The 26,160-nt window shown below is 44.8% G+C and overlaps 1 protein-coding gene and 1 pseudogene across 1 annotated transcript; both read right to left on the bottom strand.

Annotated features, from left to right (window-relative positions):
- Positions 1-311: 311 nt before the first annotated feature.
- On the bottom strand, positions 312-19,880 carry COPZ1 (COPI coat complex subunit zeta 1). The gene is made up of 9 exons (XM_026501672.4): positions 19,784-19,880; positions 9,135-9,203; positions 7,718-7,799; positions 7,011-7,102; positions 5,369-5,424; positions 3,990-4,067; positions 3,776-3,827; positions 2,544-2,582; positions 312-1,709 (listed from the first exon to the last, which is right to left on the bottom strand). Exons 1-9 carry the CDS (start codon positions 19,799-19,801, stop codon positions 1,662-1,664), a joined length of 534 nt encoding a protein of 177 aa, XP_026357457.1. The 5' UTR covers positions 19,802-19,880; the 3' UTR covers positions 312-1,661.
- A 1,391-nt stretch (positions 19,881-21,271) lies between these two features.
- Positions 21,272-21,809, bottom strand: LOC113257456 (elongin-C-like; annotated as a pseudogene).
- Positions 21,810-26,160: the final 4,351 nt, after the last annotated feature.

The raw sequence follows: 26,160 nt of genomic DNA, 5'->3' as shown, positions 1-26,160 counted from the left end.
TACTAATGGCTGAGGCGGGAGCAGGCAGCTGGCTTTGGGGGTGGTGGGGGGAGCAGTCAGTTCCCTGGGACTCCCACTGAGAAAATACCACCCCCACCCCACCCCTGGCGCCAATTTCCAGGCGAAGGGACGGAGAGATGCCAAGGAGGCAAACAGCCCCGTAAATTAGGGATGGGGGGTGGAATGCTGGGGAGTCTCTGAGGTAGGAGGGAAGAAATATTATAAGATGGGGAGTGATGGGGGGGCACTGGAGGAATAGAAGCAGCTGCCAAAAAGAGAGGAAGAGGAACAGAAACATCACACAAAGGCAGTTTGGAAAAAGAAATGTGTTTTATTCCTCTTTGCACAAAGCAGTATCTCCTGACTCCATACATCTCTGACACAAAAATGCCCCCTCAAATATGCCCAGGTATTCGCCCCACTTCAGTCTTGGAGAACTGGCAGTTAGTGGGTGGGACAGAAGGCTTAAGTCTCAGGAAGGTTTTTTAGACATTTTTTGTGGGAAGTTTTGGGTCAAGGGGAATGATTAGACCCAAGAGCGGGTGTTCCAACCTCAATCTTCCTGGGGAAATCCGAATCCCGAAGGTTTTCTGAAGAAAGGCACCTCTCCCAGCGACCTAGGGAGGGAAAGAGCCCAGACCTACTGCCTGGATGTAAGGCTGAGGCAGAGGGAAGACAGGGCTGAGCGGCAGAGACTGCAGACCCAAGGCAGAGGAGTGAGATGCATGTGGGGGAGCAAAGGGGACAGAGCCCAGAGGCCCAAGTCATAAATCCCACCCCTCCCCAGTTCTGAGCAAAAACTCTTCTTCCCAAGACTAAAATGGAGTTTTAGTTCAGGGACTGGCTTTGCTCCGGGGCACAGCAAGGACAAGCCAGGCAAAGATCCCACGGGTAGGGAAGGTGGAGAGTCAAGGTAGTGGACCAGGAGACGGACACCCCTACAGTGAACACTTACAAAGCACAGCAGTTTTGAAGCTATAAGCCAGGATCAGGGGAAAGAATGCAGCTGTGACTGAAATACAGAATTTTATAAGCCCTATCCAATAAAATTTAAATCCCTGCTTCTTCCACTCTGTCCTCTGCCCATTAGCTGTTTCCAATCTTTTTTCCAAGGCTAGAGGACAGGGCAGTAAGAAGGGATGGGAGGAAATGCTGAGGCCAGTAAGTGGGGCTGTGGCTGAGACTGGATATGCCACCCCCACTCACCCTATAGAAAAGAATTCTCTCTCTCTCTCTCCCCTCGCTAACATATGGGCTGTTGGGATGAAGGCCCAGTAATGGCAAAGGCAGGAAAACACTCAGCACATTCTTTCTCCTGCTTTGATCTCAAGTGTAACTGCAGCAAAGGGCACAGAAGTTGAGAAGAAAATATGGGGGCTAGGAGAGCATGAGAGCGTAATCCGGTGTACAAAGGAAGAGGGTGCTCCCCTACCCTGCCTTTAGAGTCTGCTGGACTTTTACTCCCAGACCACAAAAAAAGTGAGAAAGAATAGGAAGCATACATGGAGGTTTGGGGGAGCAATCACAGACAGAATGGAGATTTAAGGATCCCTTGTGATCCCCGAGATGACCCTGAGAGCATCAGTTGGGGGACTGGATGAGAAGTCACAGCAGACGTGTGGATTTTTTGAGGGGGTGAGGAGCCTGGAACAGTGAGGTCTTCACCGAAGGAGTGACCACTTGATCTGTTCTTTGGCTGACTGCAGCACCTGCAGGGACAAGGGCAGCAGTTGAGGGGCCGGATGGGGGCAGGGCAAGGATAGAGACTGGGGCTCTCCTTCCCTCACTTGCCTTCCCTGTCCTTAGAAGAATGGCAAATACAAAGTCCCCAAGGGTGGAGGGGTGGGAAGAAGCTCTCTAAGGCCCTAGAGGACTGTCAGTTTGGGAAATTCCAAAAAAATTCAAATCCACTGGGGGGATGAAGAGAGAAGAGGTATACCTGGGAGGAAAGAAAAAAACTGGGGGTTACTGGACATATGTTAGAAAGGAGGGGTTACCACATCCAGATGGACTTCTTGGTGAGAATTCCAAGTAGGTAGAAAACAGAATCCCTCCCTTGCCTCCCACATTAGGTAGACAATCTATCCGCAAAGTAGCAGGATGGATCTGCAAAACCTGCTTATTCTAGAATATGCATTTCCAGCTTAGCCCTCATTTGAATAATAAGAGGAGAGAGAGAGAGAGAGTGTGTGTGTGTGTGTGTGTGTGTGTGTGTGTATGCGTGTGTGTGCACACACACAGACCATCTGCTTAAGGCAAGCCTCTGCTGGGGAATAAATCACTGAATGAGGAATCAGGCAGGGAGGGTTTGAAGGGTAGAGAGCAAGGCTGACAGCCACTGCTCACAGGAATGTGGGACAGGAGTTGGGTGGGTAGGGAGTGTTTGGCTGTATGAGTGTCCCCAGTTCTCTGGAATAAGAGGGAGCCAAGAAACATGTGCCTTCAGTCTCTAGACTCATTCAAACTTGGACTGGGGTGGAATGCTGTTCTAGCCTCTTTAGTGGCCCAGTCCTTCTGGAGAGGAAGAAAAGAGAAAGTCATACCTGAGACACGGTCTGCTCCGTAAGGGGGACATCTTCGCCCTATGACACAGACAGAGAAGCATTTAACATGGGAGAAAGCTGGAGCAAGACCTCACTGAAGTTAGTAGTGGAGAAGGAAAAGGTGGTCTGGTCCTTTAAACTGAAGCAAAAGGCAGATGCCTGGCTTCTCAGTCCCTTCTAGGTAGTACAGCCACAGTTTTCTTGGCCAGAGGGACTGTAAGCAGAAAAGGGTGATTTCATCCATCCTCGGTTTTAAGGCAGGAGGACTTCTTAAAAGATTTATTCCATTCCAAGTAATCAGCAGGTTATCTGATCCTCAACTTGGGGGTGGGGGACCTGATTCCCTAGTCAGAGAAGACCTTCCCTGAATATCAATATCACTAGGGAAAGGATGAGGGGAAGCCAGGGGTAATTTAATGGATCCCGCAAGGCCTGATGGGTAACGACAGCATGTTAATTTGAAGAAATAAACTGCTGCAACAGCAGCCTGAGAAGGGGAAGGCGGGAGTGGGTGGAGGGGGGACCCTCTCTCTTGCCACATAGAGACATATGTTAGAGGAGAAGATTAAACTATGCAAATGGAGCCCATGGCAGTTAAGGGAGAAGATTTCCCATTACCCGACACTGTCAGCCTTCACTCTGTGGAGGTCAGAGCTGGGACATTCTATGAATGGGGAGATTTGCTTTGCTCAAACATCTAGGCACCCCACCACTTGCTGGTGGGCTCTCTCTATACCCACCATGATCTCCCTAGCAGACTTGGAGGCTTCTACGGTTAACTCAGAGGCCCCTTTCTGATATTACTACCACCAAAAGAGGACTGAGGTTCTGGCAAATAAATGCTTCCTGACAGAGAGGTGCTGTCCTCAGACTTTAAGACAAGGAAGCCACTCTCCTGACTCACCTGATTGGGATCCATCCCCAAAGGAAGTATAAGTCAACCTCAAGTTCCTTTATAGTTTCAGAACCATTACTATTGAAGTTTCTTCTATTCATCTTTGATTCAATTAAGTATGTATTAAATGTTCCCTCTGTGCAAAGACTATATGGGATGCTAGGTACCAGGGAAGGGGCAAAAATATGCTCCTTCTGCTTCCCGTCTTTGAGACAATGAGAATTTGAAAGGAAAGGGGAAGGCTGTATGTATTCTATAATCCCTGACCTTTAGACGCACTAACAGGTCAGGCCTGGAGCGTGAGTAGATGGGGATGTAGGGGCACACTCCTGCTTACCCTTAATGCCACCCGGTGTACCACTTGCTGGGGATCACTCTCTAGGATCACCCTAAGAAGACAAAGAAGAAACCATCATTCGCTCTGTCCTGAAAGACAAACTCATTCATTGTGGGGATACTCTGGTCACTCAGGCCACTCGCCTAGGATAGAGGCAATTACACCACCCCCTCACCCCAAATCCAAGGAGGTCCAGGCAGATCAGAAAACTCACCCTCCGTCTACGATTTCATCCACAGCCAAGAAGAGTCCCTCCATGTTCTCCAGGAGAGCTCGCTTTTCTACATTTTTCCTGAGTCCCCAAAAGAAGAGAAAAAAACCAGTCTGTGCATAAAAGGAATCCTAGGACATTGCCTGAGCTGGGGACTCAAAACTGTACCAATTCTCTCCACCAACCACACAGACTAAAAGGTAAATAAGAACTTTTTGGCTTATCCACTCTAAACCTCTTCTTACTCTTAGTTGCTAAGTAAGGATCAGGAATGTCAGGAAAGAGATTCAAAAACTACAGGCAATGTCTGACTATTCAAGAGTTGATTATCCAGAGCTAGTTTCTCCCCACCTACTGTGACGCTGCTAGCGACCCTGCTCATGAACACTGACACCGGTGGGCGGGAAAGGGAATAAGCAGCTAAACTCAACCTGGAGGGGCAGGAGGTGGAGAGGAGTTGAGTGCAAACTCTATTTGCACTTAAGCTCTGACAAACCTTCGAGGCCTCTCTCCGCTCCCCCCTCCTCCCCCTCCCTCCCCAGCTCTTCACAGGCCTTGAAAAGAAGCCCAGCTAGGGGCTGGGAACGGTCAGGCCCTCATCCACCAGCCTTAGATCCGGTGGTTGTGCCTGTGGCCAGTCACATCCGTCAGTTTGACTCTTTCACTAGATCACCGAAATGAAGTCTACGCATTCACCTGGCTAAGAAATAAATCATCCCCTTCCTGAGGAAATCTGAGCCATTCGCCCTGCTGATTTTGTGGGGCTGAGAGCGCCTGCTGTTCTGCTCCGGATGGCGGATGGCTGTCTGTACTGGGTTCACTTGGGAGCTGCTGGGGGAATGAAGTTCAGACTCCTGGATGTTTTCAGGAAAAGTATCTTATATCTCTTCTGTTGCCCATCTATGTGGGAACAGAGGGCTGCTGGGGAGGTGGAAAGGGAGGAGAGGGTAAATGGCGTATTCTTCCTGTTCTAAAGAAGGGAAAATCTAAGGGCTAAAGTTGAAAACTGGGAGTGTTGCCTCCATTCCCAAGGTACTTATGTTACATCTGGGACATTTCCCTATGCTTGCCTTGCCCCTACCTTCTAATGAAGTCTACGAAAGCACCTTAATGGTGCTCAGAACTCTGACAGAGCCACTGGGTAATAAGAGAGTAGAGAGACATTGCTCCCTCCCAGTCCCCTTTCTTAGGAGAATTATCCCACAGGAGGGACATACTTTCCATCCAGTCCTCCTCATCAATGTGAATCACTCTGAAATAATTAGCCTAACTTCTCAAGGTAAATCAATTCCCTGGAGCCTCTGCTAATTCCCCCACAAACCCCTGGGCCTGATGAATAGTGACTTTCTCTCCCAAACAGATGTCAAGAATGGCCTGCTCACCTCAGCATCTGGCTCAATGAGTCAAAGAGGCAATTCAGAACAGCCATGAGCATCAGCTGTTGGGAGACAGAAGAAGCAGAAGGATAAGGTTCAAGACCCTGAAAACTGCTACCTGAACAACAAACCCGCTAATTCATTAAGCATCAAAAGACACAGGCTTTCACAAAGGACCAAAAGCCTAAGGTGGAAGTAAGAGCAAAACAGGAAGAGGACCTGTGGTTTCTCACAGAAATAAATTCTGCTACACAATCTCACAATTTGAGGCCTCTCTTTGACCCGACTGTTCAAATTTTCCCATCACAATCCTCTACATATCTTTGCCAACTGTATATGTGTTACCTGATATCTTAGGTAAAGAAATCATTAACCAAACAATAGCTAAGGTCAGAGGGTTAGTGGAAAGAGCATGGCCTTTGGCGTCAGATAGATTTGGGCTAAATCCCAGCTGAGCCATTTCTAGATGTGTGACCCTGGAAAAGTTATTAGGTTGAACCATATGAAACTGCCACGTCTATAGTTCAACAGTGCATATGCAAGTAATTTCATATCTTTCCTCATGGTTTGGTTTCCTCATCTATAAAATAAAGGCACTAATGCCCACAACTCACAGAAGTGCTGTAAGATTTAGATAACAACGTACCTTACAAAGCACTTAAGGTAGTAAGAGTTTCGGAAGAATTGATTCTCTCAAACTTTTACTTTTGTTTCAAATTATATGGGGGCTTATTTTTACTTATCTACTCTCCTAGACGTTGCTACCTGAGGTAAGTAGCTTTTCCTGGGCATAGGAAGCAGGTTAGGACTATACCCACAGTCTTCTCAAGTTGATCCATTCAGAATGTATGGCTTCAACATGACCCCAAATGTTGGCTAACTGACCCAAACTCAGTCAAGTGTGGACCCTTCATAGCAGAAGCAAGCATCCCCCGAACCTTGACCAAACCTCAGAAATCCATCTTTAAGGGATGCCTGGGTGGCTCAGTCAGTTAAGTGTTTGACTCTCAATTTTGGCTCAGGTCATGATTTCAGGGTTGTCAGATCAAGCCCTGTGTCAGGCTCCACACTCAGCACAGGGTCTACTGGAGATTCTCTCTCCCTCTGCCCCTATCCACCCCCTGCTACCACCCCCCCGGCTTGTGCATGTGCGCGCATACTCTCTTTCTCAATAAAATCTTAAAAAAAAAAAAAAAAAAAAAAAAGGAATACATCTTTAAAAACTCTATACAGGGAAGGCCACTGATATATGTTAGTATGTATTAAAATATATGTGGTGTCTCCTACACGGAGATAAAAGAGCAAGAGCAACTGGGGGTGGGGGCACCTGGCTGGCTCAGTCAGAGGACCATGCAACTCTTGATCTCGGGGTTGTGAATTCGAGCCCCACGTTGGGTGTAGAGATCACTTAAATAAATAAAACTTTAAAAAATCAAAAAGAAAAAGAGCAATTAGGGAAAACTTCCACTCTAGGTTGATTTGTTTACTAGGCCATGTTTGTGAGGTCAGCAGGGATCTCTGACAACTTCATTAGCCCAGTCAGGAGCCAGAGGGACGGGGCACTCATAGGGTCCAGAACCAGTAACTGTGTCTTGCCCATGGTTTAGGAAGTGGGATCAGAGAGAGCAAAAAAGGGTGGAATTCTCACCTCATTTTCATAGGAGCTGCCAATCACATAGAAATAGAGATCGATACTGCTTTTGTATACCACTGTCAGGCCTTCCAAGAGGGCAATTTCACCTGGGGGGAGGGGAAGGTGGAAACAGTGGGTGGCCCGGGATAAGAAAGTAGGATAGAAGGAGTTACTACGAACTCCTGGCATCCAGCTGTTCAGGCTAAAGTAAGGTAGGTCATAATAACCCCCAAAGATCAAAGTTGACCTGCTTTTTCTTTCCGGGTGGTAGCAGAAGAAGGGAAGTACACTTGGGGAAATCAAAATGTATCTTCTCCTCTAACCACCTCCCCACCAACTACCCTTATTTCCCTCCTCGCATATGAGACAGGATACTAGTCGATCCTTCGGAGGTGAAAATGCAGAGCGGTCACCTTTACAGACTGCCATTCACCTGCCCTAATGGATGCGGTACAATAAGCAGAGCTGCAGTTAAATTTGTCAAGTGAGGCTCATAAATCCAGGGACTAGACAGGTAGCTAACAGCCAACCTGCCAGCACGGTATTCCCGCGTGAGGTACACTCACCTCCCCACTACATTCTGAAGAGTTTATTATATGAGGGGAGGAGGAAAAAAGAAAAAAAGGAGGCAGTCATTTTATCCTTTCTCTGCAGTCCTGCTGCCACCCGCTGCCCACCATGGTTCCCCCAACACAGGGAGCAGTGAAAGGAAAATGACCTACTGTCAGTCCGATGGGTCTTGTTGAAAATGTTCTTCTCAAAGGCCTTTTGCTCCTTGACGCTGGGGTAGGTGTCGTCATAGTACTGGTCAGAAAGAAAGGAGATGGGTTGAGTCATTAGAGCTGGGAGCCCAGAATGATTAGTGTCTGTGTTTTGCCCTGGATCTTGGATTTCTCTCCTTCAAGGCATGGGGTGAGGGAAAAATACTGACATGAAGAAGGAAGAACTATGGAGGCAGGGAATGGTCAGTGAGTAAGCAAATACAAAAAAAAAAAAAAAAATCCTTTTAAAGACCCTGCTGTAAGCATGCCCACCTCACATTTCTAAGACTGTAGGGGCAGAGGCCTACATGCCCTATGATGAAGCTGTGCCCCTGTCTGCATTCTAGGACAGCAATCTCGAGACTACTCTCACCGAATGCTCCGTAGGAGCTACCCCATGTCAGGGAGCAGTGCTAGGGAACATAAAAAGCACTAGAAGCACAGAACACTTCTTTCAGACCCTCACTCACAGTATGAAGCTGAGGAATGGGGAGAGGCTGCATAAACCCCCTCTAAAGAAAGGCAAACCCTACCCAATCTCTCTCATACCTCAGCTCTCTTTTCTGCAACCTGCAAGAAGCAGGAGACAATCTAGCACATTGCTGAGCCCACTCCCAAGCTCTTCCTGGCACGGGGTGGAGACACAGGCTGCTAAATCGCTCTGCTCTTTAGGGGCTAATCCGTCGCAGTCAGCTGAAGACCTATGACAGGTCTGGCATTTAGTAACTGGATAACTGTTTCAAAAGGTGTCCTGCATAGTTACATCCAATTACAGGGAGGAACAGCTGGTGAATTCTAAACTAATCTCTACCTGCTGATTGATTTATGCTGTGCTTGCCCGGAGTTAATACACCAGGGACAGAAAAAATTTCCACAGGAGGGGGAGAATATGGAGAGAAGAGGGGTGTCCTTTCTCCTCTCTTTCTAGATCCAAAGTTTGAAACATCACACGGGGGATGTCAGGAGGTACAAGCTTGGTGGTGACTGCAGACCTAGGGCTGGGATCCTGGAAATGCAGAATTCCCTGGAAAAACCCAGGCAGGGTGACAAGGCAGAAGGAAAAGGGACAGGAGTGACGGGCACGGGCAGCCTGCTTCTCACACCCAGGCACTGTATTGTTCGGGAACCAAGGTTCCCAAGCTTTTCCCTGCTCTGATGCTGACAATAAAGGAGGTCGAAATCTGTGGGAGGCAAGTATGGAAGCAGGGCAACTAAGATACCGAAGCAGTTTGGGTTTTATCTGGAGTTGGCACAGGAAAATGGAAGAATTCTCAAAATTATAGTATCAAGGAATATGAGACAATAGGGGCAGTCCCAAGATCCAAATTTCAGATAAGTCTTTGTCTTGCTCCTAAATGAATTTCAAAGGGAATCTCACCTTGGCAAAAAGTCGATCTCCATCATTGTCCAGAATCAGGATGGCTTTGACAGTATACAGGGAGGGTTCCTGAAGAGATATGAACATACTCAGTCCTGAAGGCTCCTGCCACCACTGGCAAACTAGACACCTTCCCCTAGTCCCACTGGGCCTGCAAGGGGATACAGAGGTGCCTCTGTATGTCCCCCAGCCCAACCTGGTTAGATTTAGGTAATTCCCACTGAGAATGATCAAGTGGTGAATGAACTGAATTGAGGGAGGGGGCATTTCAACAAAGGACTCCAAAGCAGCATCAGAGAAACAGTTTCTCTGAGCCAGACTTACAGAGGATTTAATCAAGGTAGGTCATGCTGCTATTTCCAAATATTATGCTACAGTTATTTTCCAAATTACTCTCCTTCCCTGGTCTCCCATGCACAGGTAGGTATCAAAAGTGACCAGATTAATTAATAGGCACTGCACGAGGCTATCTGAAAATAGGGTTGAATGCCCTAGTGTACTTGGAAGTTTCTGCAGTCCCAATGCAGTAGCAATGCAGAGGCATAAAGCAGGCCTTCCCTAAACCACCCACACACACTGAGCAGAGGGAAATGAGCACGCATGCGTGTGCACACACTTATGCTCACAGATACACCAGTTCTGAACGCAGCCCAGTGAGACATCCATCTTCCAAGACTTCCCCTGCGCTCCCAATTCTACTATACCCCCAACCACTACCACTTAACTTCCCAAGACATAAACCAATCTGAATTTTGGGGGAATTAAGAAGTAGTAAAGAAGAGGATCTAAGAAGCCTGGAGCCTAGATATAATGAGCAGAAGGGGAGTGTTCTTTTACTACCCAAAATCAAATTTTGAGGATAATGGCTCTCATAAAGGAACCAAAGCCTCAGTCTTAATGGTTACACTCAAACAACTGCAAAACGTATCACTCTACAAAAGCTCCTCTACTCCCGCAACTTCTAGGGAACCAGCTAATCAGGAGACGAAGAGGAAGGAAAGGGAGGCAGTGTTATGTGTATGGAAGGTGTCTGCAGGCCCACATTCCTTGAATTTCTTTTCTTTTTTTAAGTAGGCTCCATGCCCAATGTACTCACAACCCCAAGATCAAGAGTCGCATGTTCTACCAACTGAGCAAGCTGGTGCCCCTCACATTCCTTGAATTTCTAATCAGCATTACTTACCATTGATATCCCTCCCCTGTGCTATGAGAAAGGGCTGTTGCTTTGCTGCCTCCCTTTCCTGGCCTTACTTAGGAAACCCGCAGTCCTCACAGGGGCTAAATATAATCTCCAAGCGTGTGTTTAGTAAAGACCCAAGAGTGAGGATGAAAGAATTATTGCCAAGGATCCAGAAACTGCAACCTCTACAAAGGTAAACTGTCCCATGAGGCTCCAGGAGGCTTATGGTTCCGTGCAAAGAACCAACCCTACGCCTCAGGGAGTTAAGAATGAGAGTACAGGGAACCCAGTCTTCTGACAACAGGGTGATGAAGAATGTAAGCTTTCCCCACTTGAATTCTTGAGAACAGCAATTTTTGTGTTTTGTTCACTGATTTATTCCAAGTGTCCTGAACAATGTGTGACACACACTAAACTCTCAGTATTTGAATAGATTATGAGAATTAATGAAGTTTGAGAATAAAGTAAAATTTCTTGAACCAGTAAGCATCTAGGGGACCCTCTAATAATTAGACTTCCAAATATAGGCAGATGTTCTGGTGTGGCCATTTTGGGTGATATTACTACCAACTTATCTCTCCTCTGATAAACACTTCTTAGAGATGCCCGCCCCATACACATTACTCCCTGGAGTAAATACTCTGTCTCAAACTAAAGAACTCTGTGTCTAGTGGAAGGAAGTCCCCTAGAATATCATCTAAAAGGTCACAAAGAGAAGGTTTCCTAACTCCTATACCACACAGAAAGATCTTCCCATAAAGCAGACTCAATTCTATAGCACCTGGATCCTCGATTCACCAAAAGGGAGACACCAATGGGAATGAGTTTCCTTAATAGAGGAAAAGAAGCCCACAGGGAAGGAAATTTAGAAGACATAATTTTTTCTACAACCTTTTCCCTGGAAATCTTTGGCTCTGTTCTTCTCTCCACATTCACAGGAATCTTGGAGAGCTTCCTAATGGTTTAAACTGGGCATTGGTCTGGCAATAGGTAACTGGTTCTTGCAGCCACAGAGCCTGGCATCCTTAGAAAGAATAAGATGGATCCCAAAGAAAAGAAAAACCCTTATAGCCACCGGCCAACTAGGAGAGAAACAATGCCCTTTGTGGCCAACAAGGAATGAGTGCCTAAAACTGCTGGCAAAGAAAGAAACAGATCCCTGGGTTCCGCTCCTAGCTTTTCTCACTGGCTTCCTAGGAGATGTTATCAAGGAAACCCCCAAAATAGGAAGTGGACCTTACTGGAAAGGATAAAAGACAGGCAAAGGAAGGCAGGGAGAAGACCAGATCTGACTTACTACAGCTCTGAAAGAGGTAAGAAGGCACTAGAGAAAAGGCTGGTCATTTCAAACTGCCAAAGGGATAACCGTACTAAATAAAGCCAAGAATTTAGGCGTGAGTCTAAATTCTGTTTTAATTCTCCACTCTGCTACAGCTGGAGCCAGCAGCTTCTCCTTTACTTCTCCTGCCACCTCCTGACTACAGACGGTTCCACTTCATCCGGGGCCTTTACCCCTCAGGAGTGGGGAGGCCAAGAGTTCCTCTCATACCATAAAACCAGCCAGTTTAAAGGCCCCAGAAGCCATTACTGATAATGTAATTTCATCTTAAGTTTTTGCAAAGGGCAAGTTTATAAATAACTCCCAGCTATTGAGAAATGAGCCTCCTGGACAATGGACTAGGCTTGACCTTGTAAGACATTAAATGCTGATTACTGAAAAAGACCCTACAAGCTTAGGGCCATGTTCAAAGGATTTAAAAGGTCTATTCTTGCCCCCCACTCCCGAATGTGTAGCTGCTAGAAAGCTTTCGAGACAAAGTTCTGTGATGCACTGACTTTCAGAGAGCCACAGCCTGAGTGTATAACAGAACTTCACCTCAAATGCTAATAGTGCCTGGAAATGATATGTAGGCAGACTGGTTTGTGGGAGTTTGGGTATCAGACAGATTTTCTTGCATATTTTTATTATCAAGAAAACTAGACTGGGCTCCTCAGGAGAGCTGAAACAACACCGAACAAGCAACTAGCCTGCTGCAAAGAAGTCTTTGATCTCAATCAGAGAGCTTTCTGAAGCCTGGTGAAAAACATCATCTCCCAGTACCCCCGCCCCCAGCACAGAGGGGACTAGAGGAGGAAGTCATTCCTAGTGCTGCCCCCTGTGGGCCTTCGAATGACCTGCAGCACTTCCTCACGATTATAGTCAGCAAAAATAACTAAAAAGGCAGCTCTGGATAAAAGCTATTTTTGTGTCTTGTAAGTCAAAGTAGGGGAGATGGGCTCTGAAAAAGCACTGAATGAAGTCAGTTCACAATGTATACAGTAAGAGGGAACTCTGGGATAAGATCATGGAATGCCACCAGAAGAGGACTGGGTGTGGGGGGGTTAAGTCTTTGCAGCAGGCAGACAGGATATTTGAGGGCTAAGACTGGTTACTTTATTTAATTCACGGGGGAAAGGGGACACGACCAAGAAGCCTTTATGGAGTTAGAGGATGTTAGCCACAGAGCTGAAAGGGCACAAGTAAGAATCCGGTTGAGATTCCTAGAAAGTTCTTCATTTTCCACTTATAAAGAAATCTTTATGGCCATGCCAAAAGTAGTACCCTGGCTTGGCAACAGGTTCTGAACAACAAGAAACAAGATGCTCTTCCCTCAACCCTATTTATAAAGTAAAACCAAAACACTATAAACTAGAAGGAAAAATTCCTAGATACCACTCCCAGCTCCACTTGGCTAAGCAGGTATTTTGCTCCCTGATTCTGTGCCAACTTTTTTTTTTTAAGATTTTATTTATTTATTTGACAGAGAGAGAGACAGCCAGCGAGAGAGGGAACACAAGCAGGAGGAGTGGGAGAGGAGGAAGCAGGCTCCCAGTGGAGCAGGGAGCCCGATGTGGGGCTCGATCCCAGAATCCTGGGATCACCCCTGAGCCGAAGGCAGACGCTTAATGACCGAGCCACCCAAGGGCCCCTCTGTGCCAACTTCTTCAAAATGAAAAGCTCCTCTGGGGTTGAGGGTTCCAATTTGCCAGCCACAAGCCTAGGGACTTCAAACGAAAAGAATTAACTCAAGGATTTGACAAGGAAGCATAGTTTTTATACACTACCCAAGGGTTTGCTTAGATTCAAGCACAAGTCAGGAAAGACGAGGAGCCACAGGTACCACGGAACATAACCCAGATGCCATGAGACCAAATACTGGCTATAAAGAGGAAACTGCACACAAATCTTAGGAAGGAAGAAAGTGATGTCAGGAAGAGACCTAGGAAGAATCTTCCTATCTGACACAGATACAAAATGTGAAAGCACAGTCACTACTAAGAACTCATAGGCTACAGGAGAAAATGTTTCTAAACTCCTAAAATCCTTTATTATAATCTGGATCAGCCATTAATTCAAGTTCTACCTTTCTGTGGGACTCTGCTTCTTCATCAGAGAAATGAGAGGCCTGATCCAGATCAGTTAAAGTTATTAATACCTTAAGTTACAGAAGACCTCTTTGGTAAGCTGATGAAATCTATGGACCCCGTTCCCAGAAAAAACATACATTCACAAATTTATGATTTCAAGGAGCTCAGTTAGAATTAAATATGATACTGGGAGGATAATAAGATGGTCTGGAGAGAGGAGGAAAAAAAGGGGAAATGAGTGATACTTTTGTAAATAACCCCCTCTCCTCTGCCTGGCACCAAATAATGATTTCAATAAATACGTGTGTGTGGCCTTCATAAATTAATGAATATGATTGAGAAAACTAACGCAGCCAGCAGGGCGAGCAAAGGTCAGCACCTTTCAATGACTAAATCTGGTGGCTGTGAGACAGGAAGGACAAAGGTAACCAAGACCACACTCTTCAGGAATGCAAAATCTCAGGTCCTCTCTTAATATTCAGAAAGCCTGGTGCCTGGCTGGCTCAGACGGTTGAGCACACAACTCTTGGTTCCAGGGTTGTGAGTTTGAGCCCCACACTGGGCCCAGAACTTTTTTTTTTTTTTTTTTCAGAAAGTCTATCTGTAGAATTTTTCCCCAGGGGCCACATAGTCAATTCTCCAACTCTTAGGAAAGTGAAAGAACTACAGAAAGGCAGGATAAACCAAGCAGCACTGGAAAGAGAGAGGAGTTGAACAAGCAGAAATCAGAGTACTCCACACCCAAGGCCTGAGAGCAACATTAGAACTTCCTGCCTTCCCAGTTCGGTAATCCAAGAGCTCTCATTTAAACACCAGTCAGTAAGGGGAAATATCAAATGGAACTAGATCTATTTCTGCCAAGTCCTTGGTTATGATGTTTCATGCTATCCGAACCCACCCCCCGCTGCCCCATAGTCTAAGAGAATGAGTTGACAGCCTCTGTGTTCATCTTTCAGTCTACCAAGCCAAAATTTAAAATCACATCCCGAGGAGTACCTGCTATCCTCTGCTCCAGTCTGTGTCCCTCTAACAGGTCCACAAATAATAGAAAAGGAGTTAAGAAAATCAGTAGAGCTATCCAAACCTGTGACTGTAGGTGGGGATATCTGCCTTGACAGTGTGAAAACTAAACAGCCAGATAGGGAGACACACACTTCACCTGCAGCCTGAGACTTAGGTGACACAGGAAAGACTTCTGAAGAGATGGACGTGGTCAAACACCGAAAGCTAGGAAATCTAAAGATAAGAGAACTCCTCTAATTGTCCTATCTGAGAGAAAGGCAAGACAGAATGAGAGGGCCTTTGCCAGTACCAGCATCTTATATCGTGCACGGACTGAATCTCCCAGTTCATTTTCGTCAGCTGCTTGAGGGCACTCTGCCCTGTCTTTCTAATTACTCTACTATAAGTGGATAGGTAGGCAATGATTCTTTACTCCTGTTCAATCCTTTATTTGCTTCTCGAGTTTCCCTTTCCTTTCCATAACTAGTTGTCTTGTCAATATCCTAACTCTAATCAAGTCGTGTCAATGGAGTAAAAAACAGTAGCAAATATCTAGATGAAAAAGACCCTAAATCTGCCACAGGGTCCCTCAAATATCTGGATAATTGCATTCATCCTCTGCCTCACAGGGAAGACCTGGCTTCTCAAAGATCTGGCTTTCTTCGCATGGAGACCCCCTCCTCCTCTTTTGACCATGTGACAGCTCCCCTAGACCTCTGATATAATTTATACCTTGCCAGGGACCAACTCTTTCCCACCACTGTGAAGGAGAGGGAAAAAAAATATATAAATACGTCGGAAATCTATAACGAGGTCTTCTTGGAGGGCAAGACATGGAGAGAGTTAGAAGCAGCGTCAATTGCTCTTTGGGGGTTTTAGTTCAAGCCGAGGTCTGCTTCCAGCAATCAACCATTAAAACAAGCCGGCCAGAGTAACAGCACAGTTTATTCTGATCATTTAATTTGAAGTGTCAATAAATTAAACTTCAATCAATTAAACTAGGTGTGCAATAACCCAGATGGACACCCCGACACCAACATAATCACAATAAAAATTTTTATGGCTGCCAGGGACCTCACCGGGGGCAGTGCTGGCACTGCTCGCGCCCTAGCTGAGAAATATATCTCCACAGTGCAGGAACGAGGAGATTGCTTCTCCTAACTAAATGGAGGGGCCAGGCACCAACAAGGACGCAGCTGGGAGAGGGGCACAAGGGACTGCCAGGAACGAGACGGGAGTGCTTTGGGGGCTTAATGTAATTGATACCTTTGCCCAGAGCAGGGGGAGGGGGCATTTAGGCCAAGTACCTCTACTGTTAGTGCCAAAGGAATTTAACAAAAGCCCCATTAAGATGATTCAGGAAGCGAAGGCCACAGAGCAATATCAACCTTTAAGTCATTGATGTATTCTGCATAGTTTCATAAATACGCATACTCTTGTGCACTCTGGATGCCCTGATTTTTGAATGAGGCTTAGAATTTGGGATTTAAACGTTTACTAAGGGGAGAGAAAGGATAGAATTAAGTCTAGTCGGAAAAACAATGGAAAAACACAGTTAATCTAGAGAGGATTAGGAAAAATGAAACCTATGAGGAAAGATTTAAGGATCTAGACTGCTAAAGTAATTCAGCTTTCAGAAAAAAAGGTAAAGGGGGAAAGGAGGAAGGGGAGATACGTCATTATCTTTAAGATTTCATTGGTTATTAACGGAGAATGGTGACCTGCAGAGATCCCTCTCCATTCACAGCTAAGAAAGGGAGAGCCCGGCAGAAAACAGCAGGAGAGAGGAAGCTGAGTCCAAAGATGCACGCTGGGAGCACTATAAAGCACAGGGAAGGGAAAGTGATGAAAGGGTCTCTTTCCTTAGAGACTACAAGAGGACCTGAGAAAGATTAGACAAATCTGCTCAAAACCTAGAGCCAGGGGCGCCTGGGTGGCACAGTGGTTGAGCGTCTGCCTTCGGCTCAGGGCGTGATCCCGGCGTTATGGGATCGAGCCCCAAGTCAGGCTCCTCTGCTGGGAGGCTGCTTCTTCCTCTCCCACTCCCCCGGCTTGTGTTCCCTCTCTCGCTGGCTGTCTCTATCTCTGTCAAATAAATAAATAAAATCTTAAAAAAAAAAAACAAACCTAGAGCCAGATTACTTACTTCAAGAAAGAAATGTGACCCACTGTAAAGTACCTAAATGAAGGGAAACTACTGGTATTTAGAAATTCCCATAATCAGATCAAACTTCGGCAGATGTTTCTTCTTGACCCCCTCTAGATTACCCTTCCCTTCTTCTCAATAACCTATGGCTGTGTGCCTTGTAGAGGTGAGGATAGAAGAATACACTTTGATCAGATTTCTTCAGAGGTCCAGCCAAACCAGGAAACAGAAACGTGAAAGGAGGAATCCGACAAGAACTTTAGAAGCTGTCTGCCCTCTTTAAGGAGTGGTCCGTTCAATATTATCACGGTACAGTAAACTCTAGTTCAGTAGAGAGCTAAGGTAAGATCCAGGAATTCCTCATACTTTTCACAACGAAGACGGCAATTTAAGTAATCAGATGCCGCTGAGTAAACAGAGGAGGGGATAAGGTGAAAAAGGACCAATGCAGGAAGGTGATTCTGAATCTGATGGGGCTAAATTTCATGGGCCAGTTTGTGAGGGTAGAGAGAAATAAAAATTTAGGAAGTATCACCTGATTCTCAACTAGGGTTCCTCATCTGAAGCACTGAATACTGAAAACTATTTAAATGACTGTTGTTGTTTTTTTTTAGTTTCTCCCAAGGATGGTACAAACTAGTACCATTGTGGATACAGAGAAGTTGATTCATTATATTAATGAATGCCTTAGGGTTTAATTCTCTCCTAGAACTTTGGTTGAGAAAAGACTGGAATGGTGAGAAAGATATACAAATTCTTATTTGGGGGCCCAAAATATAATGAAATTGTAAAGAGCCCCCCTCAAAAAAAAAATGCTGGAAAGAGCTGACACAGAGGAAGGAAAATACTAGTTTAATATCATAAGAACTCTGGAGACCAGCACACGTATTGATACCTGTTAGTACTTTGTCCCCAACAAAAGCTTTATATAACTGACGTTTAAAAGTACAATTCCGCATACTGAAGAGGTAGAAAGTCCATGATGAGAAAACCTACAGTAACATAAGACTCAGTCTGGGAGGATGAGGAATCAAAATTTAACCCTCATTTGACATGTGCTTCCTTGAGCAATCCCTTTTTCCTGTAATTTGGTTTCCCCTAACCCCATTACATAGATTTCTCATGACAAAGAATCAGTATGGTTTTAAAAGCGAAGTTCAGGGGTACCTGACCAGTTTTGCAGGAATCTGTGAAAGTGGCATCTTAGGTACAGATCAAAATGGATATAAGGAAGAAGCAGATTGAAACAGACTTCACTGAGGAAGCAGAGACTAAAAAACGAGTGAGAGACTTTCACATATACCTCCTTCAACTCACCACTACACACAGATCCCTTACTAAGAGGGCTCCCCAAGTATCATGTCCCTCAGTCCTACACCTCTAAGCAGGCTCCCTTGTAAACAGATGTAGACAGCATTGTAAAAGCTCCTAAAAACTTCCAAAGAAACCAACTCCCTGGAATTTATCCTAGTCTGTTAACTGGTTAAGAATATTGGCTAACTGCCTGGTACAGAAAACATCTTATTAAAAACTACTCAGGGGTTGGGACACCTGGGTGGTTCAGTCAGTTAAGCATCTACCTTCAGCTCAGGTCACGATCCTGCTTCTCCCTCTACCTGCCACTCCCCCTGCTTGTACTTTCTCTCTCTCTGACAACACAAAACAAAACAAAACAAAACAAAACAAAACAAAACAAAACAAAGAAACTACTCAGGGGGTGCCTGGCTGGCTCACTTGGTGGAGCCTGCGACTCTTGATCTCTGAGTCACAAGTCTGAGCCCCACACTAGGTGTAGAGATTACTTTAAAAAAATTAAAAATTAAAAAAATAAAAAACCCTCAGATTTTAAGCTTGCTGCCTAGACTTGCCCAATCCATACGATCAGAAGGAATTATCCCTATCTTTACCATTTTGTAAGAAAAGAAATCAAACCTGTTATTCTCTTTTACCTGATAAAAATCGGGATGTGCACCTATATTAGAGCTGAAGGAAAAGATACAAGAAAATGTCTTTGGAAAGATCATGGAATTCCACTCAATCCAGGAAGGAGGCTGGGAGCTAAATTCCTACACACACACGGTAACACCCAGATTGCACAACAGAGCACTTGAGAGGGAGATCCTCTAGTCCAGTCCAAAGAACGGGTAATAAGTATTTTATTTGTTTTAACAAGCAAAAGGGATAATATGGGCAAGGAATCTAAAACACTCCCTTCGCCACCAAAATTCTCATAAAACCAGAGGGAGACTTAGCATCCCAGATCCTGCACTAAGAATTCCTAAAGTCTTAGTAGGGAGAAAAAAAGAACAGAACAAGGAGTCTGGAAAAAATATTTTATAATCCATGCTAACTCTATCAGGTATTCCAGAACTTTGATGGAATACATTCACCATGACAAACCTACATAATGGGGATTAACATGAGACCGAAGTAAAAGGAAAACCATTTTTGGAAGAAATGTAACGTTATTATCAAAAGACAGTCAAGCTGTGACAGCCATGAGGAGAACCCGGTGATGACAAACACCTGCAGTCTAGTCTTACAATTTGGGGCTAGTTTGAAGGTTCGGAGAAAGTCAAACCAGGCTATCATCCATAACGCTCAGAATGAGGGGGAACCTCAAGGACCCCGATCCAGTACGCTTATGAGCCTACGCATCCTAAGGACTCCATGTGCTCGCTTCAACTTTCCACGGATTCTGCCCTCTCCCCGGAAGAGCTTCCTACTCTAAACCGAGGCGTTAGCTCCTACAGTTCCTATACTAGGCCACACACTTATTTCAGGGACTGGCAGAAGCTTCGGTCCCCGAGGATTACCCGGAATTCCCCTTTCTACCCCCTCCCAGTCAGGTTGAACCCCAACTCCCGGCCCCTCTGGACACCACAGCATCTCCGCTGCCCCTCCGGCTCCTACCAAAATCAGCGCCTCCATCTTGCCCCGCAGCTGGTGCCGACGTGGAGCCGCAAAAGCAACACCGCCGCTGATTGGTCCCGCGTTCTCATTAGACCCCGCCCAAGAGGAGGATTATTGGACTATATCGTACCAGCTATTGCTCTATTGGCCAATCAGTGTACTAACTTGCTTAGAGGAAGCAAGGGGTCCAGCCAGAAAGCGCGGGCATTTGATTGTCAGTTTAAACACTCAATAAAAAGCCAAACCCTCACAGTTGACTGGGGCGGGAGAGTCAGTGGGGCGGGGTTGTTTCCATGGGGAACAGAGGAAGCGATTATTAATTTTCAATTGGCAGAGAGGAGAACACGTGATATCGTCGGTCCGCTTTAGCAACTTTAATCCGCACTCCCTTTAGGGGGCGCTGTGTCTCCTTAGCCCTCAACACTGGCAGCTCTTGACGGAATCCTACCCTAATCCTCATTCCAAGAGCCCCCCTTAGGCCCTGGGTATCCAAGGTTGCTTTATCAAACATTGCTAGCCCTTTCCTCCGACTCGCTGAGATCCCTTCAGTATCCTCACAAAGTCTGCACAACCATCGAATAAAGCCAAGAGATGCCTAGCGTATTAACTAGATAAAACAAGCCTGCCAGGTGTTAATTGCTACAGTAACAATCTCCCCAAGATGGAGTCCCAGGCTTTGCTGGGCACAGGGAAGGACAAGAAGCCAGAGAATTTCTAAAGCAGATTTTCTTTGACCAGGCATGAAACGGGACGTTAGAGCTTTGGAGACTAGATAGGAGAGAGTAGGAGGGACAAAGGGGTAGAGGGTCCAGGATAAGGAAGGGCATAGGGAACAGGGTCTGCGGTTTTCCAGTAGGGACAAGCTGTTGCAAAACGAGAAAAGAGAAGTTTACAGAATGCAGGGATTTCACAATATGGAAGGTTTTTGATGAAGTTTAGCTTTCCCCTACCCCTAGGTTCGTTGGTCCCGACTCCTCCTAGGTCAAGGACACCTATTGCCTTATATTATCTCTAAAGAGTGGGTTTTTTGGGTTTGTTTTTTGTTTTTTTCCCATTTCTGACAATTGCGTCTTCAGGAGCTCTCCAAGAAGAGCATCCAAACCTACCCAGGAGTTTTTCTAATAATTTAGGAGTAGAGCCAGAGGGCCTAAGAGAAAAGTCTAGAACAATACAAAACTAGAGTTAATATATGGTATGAAGGAGGGTAATTGTTTTTCTGGTAAAGTCCCCGGTGACAAGCCTCGTATCTGGAGCAAGTAAGGGCTTAGCCTTTATCTGTTCTGAATGGGGAGTTATTCAAACATTTAGCATTGTGCCTGGCATCACAAAGTTGTCCTTGGCTTGGCACCTTAATGATAAAACTAACATTTAATGACCATCTACTATGTGCCAGGCACATGCTAAATCTTTGAATAGATTATTTAACATTTTTATGTATTTATTTTTTAAATACTAAAAAAGTTAGCCGTTTATTATAATTTATTTTATTTAACGATCTAGGAAGTTCACAGTCATCAGCAGTTCCAGTGCAATTTCAGGTGCAGTTGGGAATTCAGGAATGTCTCTGTGGAGCTGTTAGTGTAGTGAACATTGTAAGTAAAATACATGCATACTTTTGATAGCACATATGAACAGATGTCTCTCAAACTGACTTCATTTGTTTCCTTTCGTCTTTCCTTCCTTCCTTCCTTCCTTCCTTCCTTCCTTCCTTCCTTCCTTCCTTCCTTCCTTAAGAGGCTCTAGGCCCAGAGTGGAGCCCAATGCAGGGCTTGAATTCACGACCCTGAGATCAAGAGCTGAGCTGAAATCAAGAGTCAGAGGCTTAACCGACTGAACCAGCCAGGTACCCCTCAAAAGTTTTGTTCTCTGCAAATCAACCTGGGCCACTGAACATGGCTATTATTGTCCTGATGTTAGTGCGTGTTCCCTTTATACAATAAATTCATGACCATCAAAAGGTATCCGTTTGATATACATGGCATCAGGGCCTTCACAGCCCCTGATAGGTTTTCTCTTCTCCACCCATTATGTTCTTATTAAATCCTACTTTGCTTCCACGGGAATTTTAGTAGTTTGTCGCCAACCCTGCAGCCACCGTGCTGGGTCCCCACGCACCGCCACAGCCCCTACTCCAGGGCCACCCCCTCTCCCCCAGCTGCCTGCCACCCCAAGGCCCATTATTTAATATTTGTAGAAAATCTGTATGAAGTAGATGGTTATTGCTCCCATTTCATGGATGAGGAAAGTAGAGCTCAGAGAAACTAAATGATTTACTTAAAGCCATAAAATGATTAATTGGCAGCCATACATTCAAGCATAGGAGGTCTGGTTCTAAACCATGTTCTTTTTTTTTTTTTTTTTAAGATTTTTTATTTATCTATTCGACAGAGATAGAGACAGCCAGCGAGAGAGGGAACACAAGCAGGGGGAGTGGGAGAGGAAGAAGCAGGCTCATAGCAGAGGAGCCTGATGTGGGGCTCGATCCCAGAACGCCGGGATCACGCCCTGAGCCGAAGGCAGACGCTTAATGACTGAGCCACCCAGGCGCCCCTCTAAACCATGTTCTTACCCACAATCCACTCTTCTAACTTGTGGTACAGCCTCTTGTGTATTCCAGTCCTACCTGAAGTACCGTACTCCAGCGCCAGATGTGCTATAAGGACCATGAGGAGGAAAAATGTGTAAGGGGGGGGTCCTCTTCCTTTGATAGAGTAAGTGACAAATTTTAGCAATCAGACATTGTTCCAAAAGATGGCTCGTTCTTAGCTCTCCAGCCTATTAGGTGACTGTGCTGTAGGGAGAAGACAACTGGCTTGATGGAGACGTTAATTCTTGTTGTGACTTGGACTTAATAAGCAAGAGCCTTCTGGAGCATCTGGCTGGTTCAGTCATAGAACCTGAGGCTCTTGAGCTCAGGGTTGTGAGTTTGAGCCCCATGTTTGGGATAAAGATTACTTAAAAATTAAAAAACAAAACAAAACCCAGACTAGAGCTATCTAGAGTTAAAGTTTTATCTTCCATATCTCCTTCACTTGGAAAACCTTTAAGAATCAATCAAATGGGGGCACCTAGGTGGTTCAGTCAGTTGAGGGTCTGACTCTTGATTTCGGCTCAGGTTATGATCTCAGGGTCCTGAGATTGAGCCCTGCTTGGGGTTCCTTGCTTAGCGGGGAGTCTGCCTGAGATTCCTTTTTTTTTTTAAGAGCTAGGACTTTTTTCAGTGTTTCCATATTTTCCGGGTGTTCTAAAATGTGTGCGTGCTATTTAGAAGGAGAAAAATAAGCAATTTTTTAAAGGACAAAATCAACTTCTTCCCATGAAGCCTTCTCTGATGTCCCCAGGTAGAGTTGAACGCTTCCCCTTTGTTGCCATCGTTGACTCTACTTATAGCCATGTTGTAACACATAGATCTCACGCACTCGACTTGCCGTCTATGTCCCTTTCATTTATTTCCTCAGGCCCTCTCCCTCAAATGGTAACATTCAAACAGTGTTTACTGAGTGCAATGAACATTTGTGAAAATGTAAGATACAAAGAGGAATGAACAGCGTCAAAGGGAAGTTGAGGATTAAAAGACTAATAAGGAGCACAGATATTAAAAGGGAGTGATCCTTCAGGATTGGGGCAGGGGGTCGTCAAGGTCTGGGAGAAGAGGAGGTGTTGAGTTAGGCCTTACTTCAGCCATATGTTGCTGAAATGCCAGGTAGAGTTTAGAGTTTGGTATGAATAAAGGTATGGAGGTTGGGATGTGTAAGAAAGCTTATCTTTCCTTTTCTTTTTTTTTTACTTTTTAATTGTAAAATAGTGTAACATATTTTAATTTATTTTACATATAACACACATCTTACCATTTCAACCATTTTTAGGTGTACAGTCTGTGACATTAAGTACATTCACGCTGTTGTGCAACTATCACCACTATCCATCTCCAGAACTTTTTCATCATCCAAAACTGAAACTCTGTACCCATTAAGCTAAATAACTTCGCATTCTCCCCTCCTGGCCCCCTGGCAGGCTTTAGTAACCACTATTCTACTTTCTGTCTGTATGAATCTGACTATTCCAGTACCTTCTATAAGTAAATCATATAATACTTGTCCTTTTGTATCTGGCTTATTTCGCTCAGAATAATGTCTTCACCGTTGTATAAGAAATGTTCGAGGGATTGACTTGATGGCACAGAGGATTCAAATAAAGAAATAAAGAAGAAGATGAAGATAAAACTGGAAAAGTACCTTATGGCCGATTGGGAAATGCCTTGAATGCAAACCAAGGTGGCTGCTGTAGTGGGACCAGATGATCGTGGGTGTTGGAACTGTTACAGTCTCTTGGAAAGTATTATGACAATATCGTATAAAATTAAACGTAAGTACAACCTCACCTAGAGAAATAAAAACATAACCCAGTATATAATGATAATACAAGAACGCTTATCATAACATTGTTTACAATGACAAAAAATGATATTGTGTATAAATAAGGGAATAGTTGAATAAATTATTGTACATCCAGACTGTGGAATAATATGTAACTAATGGAAAAATATGTTCTAGCTGTATGCATTAACCTGGAGAAGTAGTAAGAGGCTTGTTAAGTGAAAAATGTTGCAGGGGCGCCTGGGTGGCTCAGTCAGTTTAACGTCTGCCTTCAGCTCAGGTCATGATCCTGGGATCCTGGGATCCAGCCCCACATTGGCCTCCCAACTCAGCAGGGACCCTGTTTCTCCCTCTCCTTTGCCTTTCACTCCCCCTGCTTGTGCTCATGTGTGCTCTCTCTCTGTCAAATAAATAAATAAAATCTTTAAAAGAGAGAGAGAGAGAGAGAAATGTAAGTTGCAGAGGAATTTATGAGGTATGATTGCATATTTATTTATTTAAGAGGGAGAGGGGGGTGTGGGGTAGAGGGAGAGGGAGAGAGAGAGAATCCCAAGCAGGCTCCACACACAGCACGGAGCCAGACTTCGGGTTCGATCTCATAACCCTGAGATCATGACCTGAGCCAAAATCAAGAGTTGGGCGCTTAACCAGCTGAGCCACCCAGGCGCCCCTGCAATTTTTAAAATTTAAAACAATATAAGACTCTAATCATGAATAACTATATTTGTAAATGTTTCTATTCTGTTCTATTCTATTTTATTCTATTCATCCAAGAAATATTTATTGAATTCCAGCTGTGGGCCAGCCACTCACTCTAAGCACTGGGTATATAACAGTGAACAAAACAGACAAGTATCCCTACCCTCATGGAGCTTGCATTCTAGTTGGGGAGCCGGAGCAGACAATAACTGAAGAAACAAGTAAATTGTATAGGCGTTTAGGTGGTGGTAAGTGTTAGGGAGAAAATTAAAACTGAAGAGGAGGCTAGGGGGCAATTCTGGTATGTTGCACAATTTGGAGTGGTACCATTCACCTTGGGGAAAAGTGAGGGACAGGGTGGAAATTCAGTAGGGTGATCAAGGAAGACCTTACAAAGAAGGGGATATTTGATAAAAGATCTGAAAGGAGTAAGGGAATGAATGATGTGGATATACGGGACAAGAGCATTCTAAGCAAAGGGAACCTAGAGGAGGGGACGCCTGGCTGGCTCGGTTGTAGAGCGTGTGATTCTTGATCTTGGAGTTGTGAGTTTGAGCCCCATGTTGGGTGTAGAGATTACTTAAAAATAAAATCTTTAGAAAAGAAAGAGAGCACATAGGGGGAAATGTGGAAGAAAAGTATTAATATATGTTACCCTAGGGGGACCTGGCTGGCTTAGTCAGGAGAGAATGTGACCTGATCTCAGGGTCATGAGTTCGAGCCCCATCTTGGGTGCAGAGATTACATACACAGATAAATAAATAAAGGCGTATTTAAAAAGAAAAAAGCTAAATATACATATATGTTACCCTAGAGGGCAAGATGGAAAGAGTGGATTAATTAAATAGTTTTCTTTTATATATGTCGGTATTATTTGACTTTGTTACAACAAGCGTGTGTTTATAATTAAAAACTAACAAAGAAATAAGAGAATATCAAAATGGAGATAAAGTTGTAAGGATTAAATGAGATAATAAACATGTACATAAACTGTTAAATGCTCTACCATTGTTATCATTACCTTATAAATAGTTGGAACCCATTGAACACTTCTGAGCAGAGGCATGAGATTATGGAAGAAATTTTTTTTTGGAAACAATTTTTTAAATCTTTTTTTTTGAAGATTTTATATATTTATTTGTCAGAGAGAGAGAGAGAGCATAAGCAGGGGGAGCAGCAGGCAGAGGAAGAAGCAGGCTCACTGCTAAGCAAGGAGCCCGATGCAGGACTCGATCCCAGAACCCTGGGATCCTGACCCGAGCTGAAGGAAGGCAGATGCTTAACAAACTGAGCCACCCAGGT

The sequence above is a fragment of the Ursus arctos genome, unplaced genomic scaffold (genome assembly GCF_023065955.2).
Source record: "Ursus arctos isolate Adak ecotype North America unplaced genomic scaffold, UrsArc2.0 scaffold_26, whole genome shotgun sequence".
Lineage (NCBI taxonomy): Eukaryota > Metazoa > Chordata > Mammalia > Carnivora > Ursidae > Ursus > Ursus arctos.
The sequence above is the reverse complement of the archived record's forward strand: the minus strand, read 5'-3'. Positions and strand labels throughout refer to the sequence as shown.

Coding starts and splice junctions, on each gene's coding strand:
- COPZ1 (XM_026501672.4), bottom strand. Junction 7,103..7,717: donor CAAGACCCATCGGACTGACA/GTAGGTCATTTT, acceptor CCCTCCCCCCAG/GTGAAATTGCCCTCTTGGAA. Junction 5,425..7,010: donor GCAGCTCCTATGAAAATGAG/GTGAGAATTCCA, acceptor GTCTCCCAACAG/CTGATGCTCATGGCTGTTCT.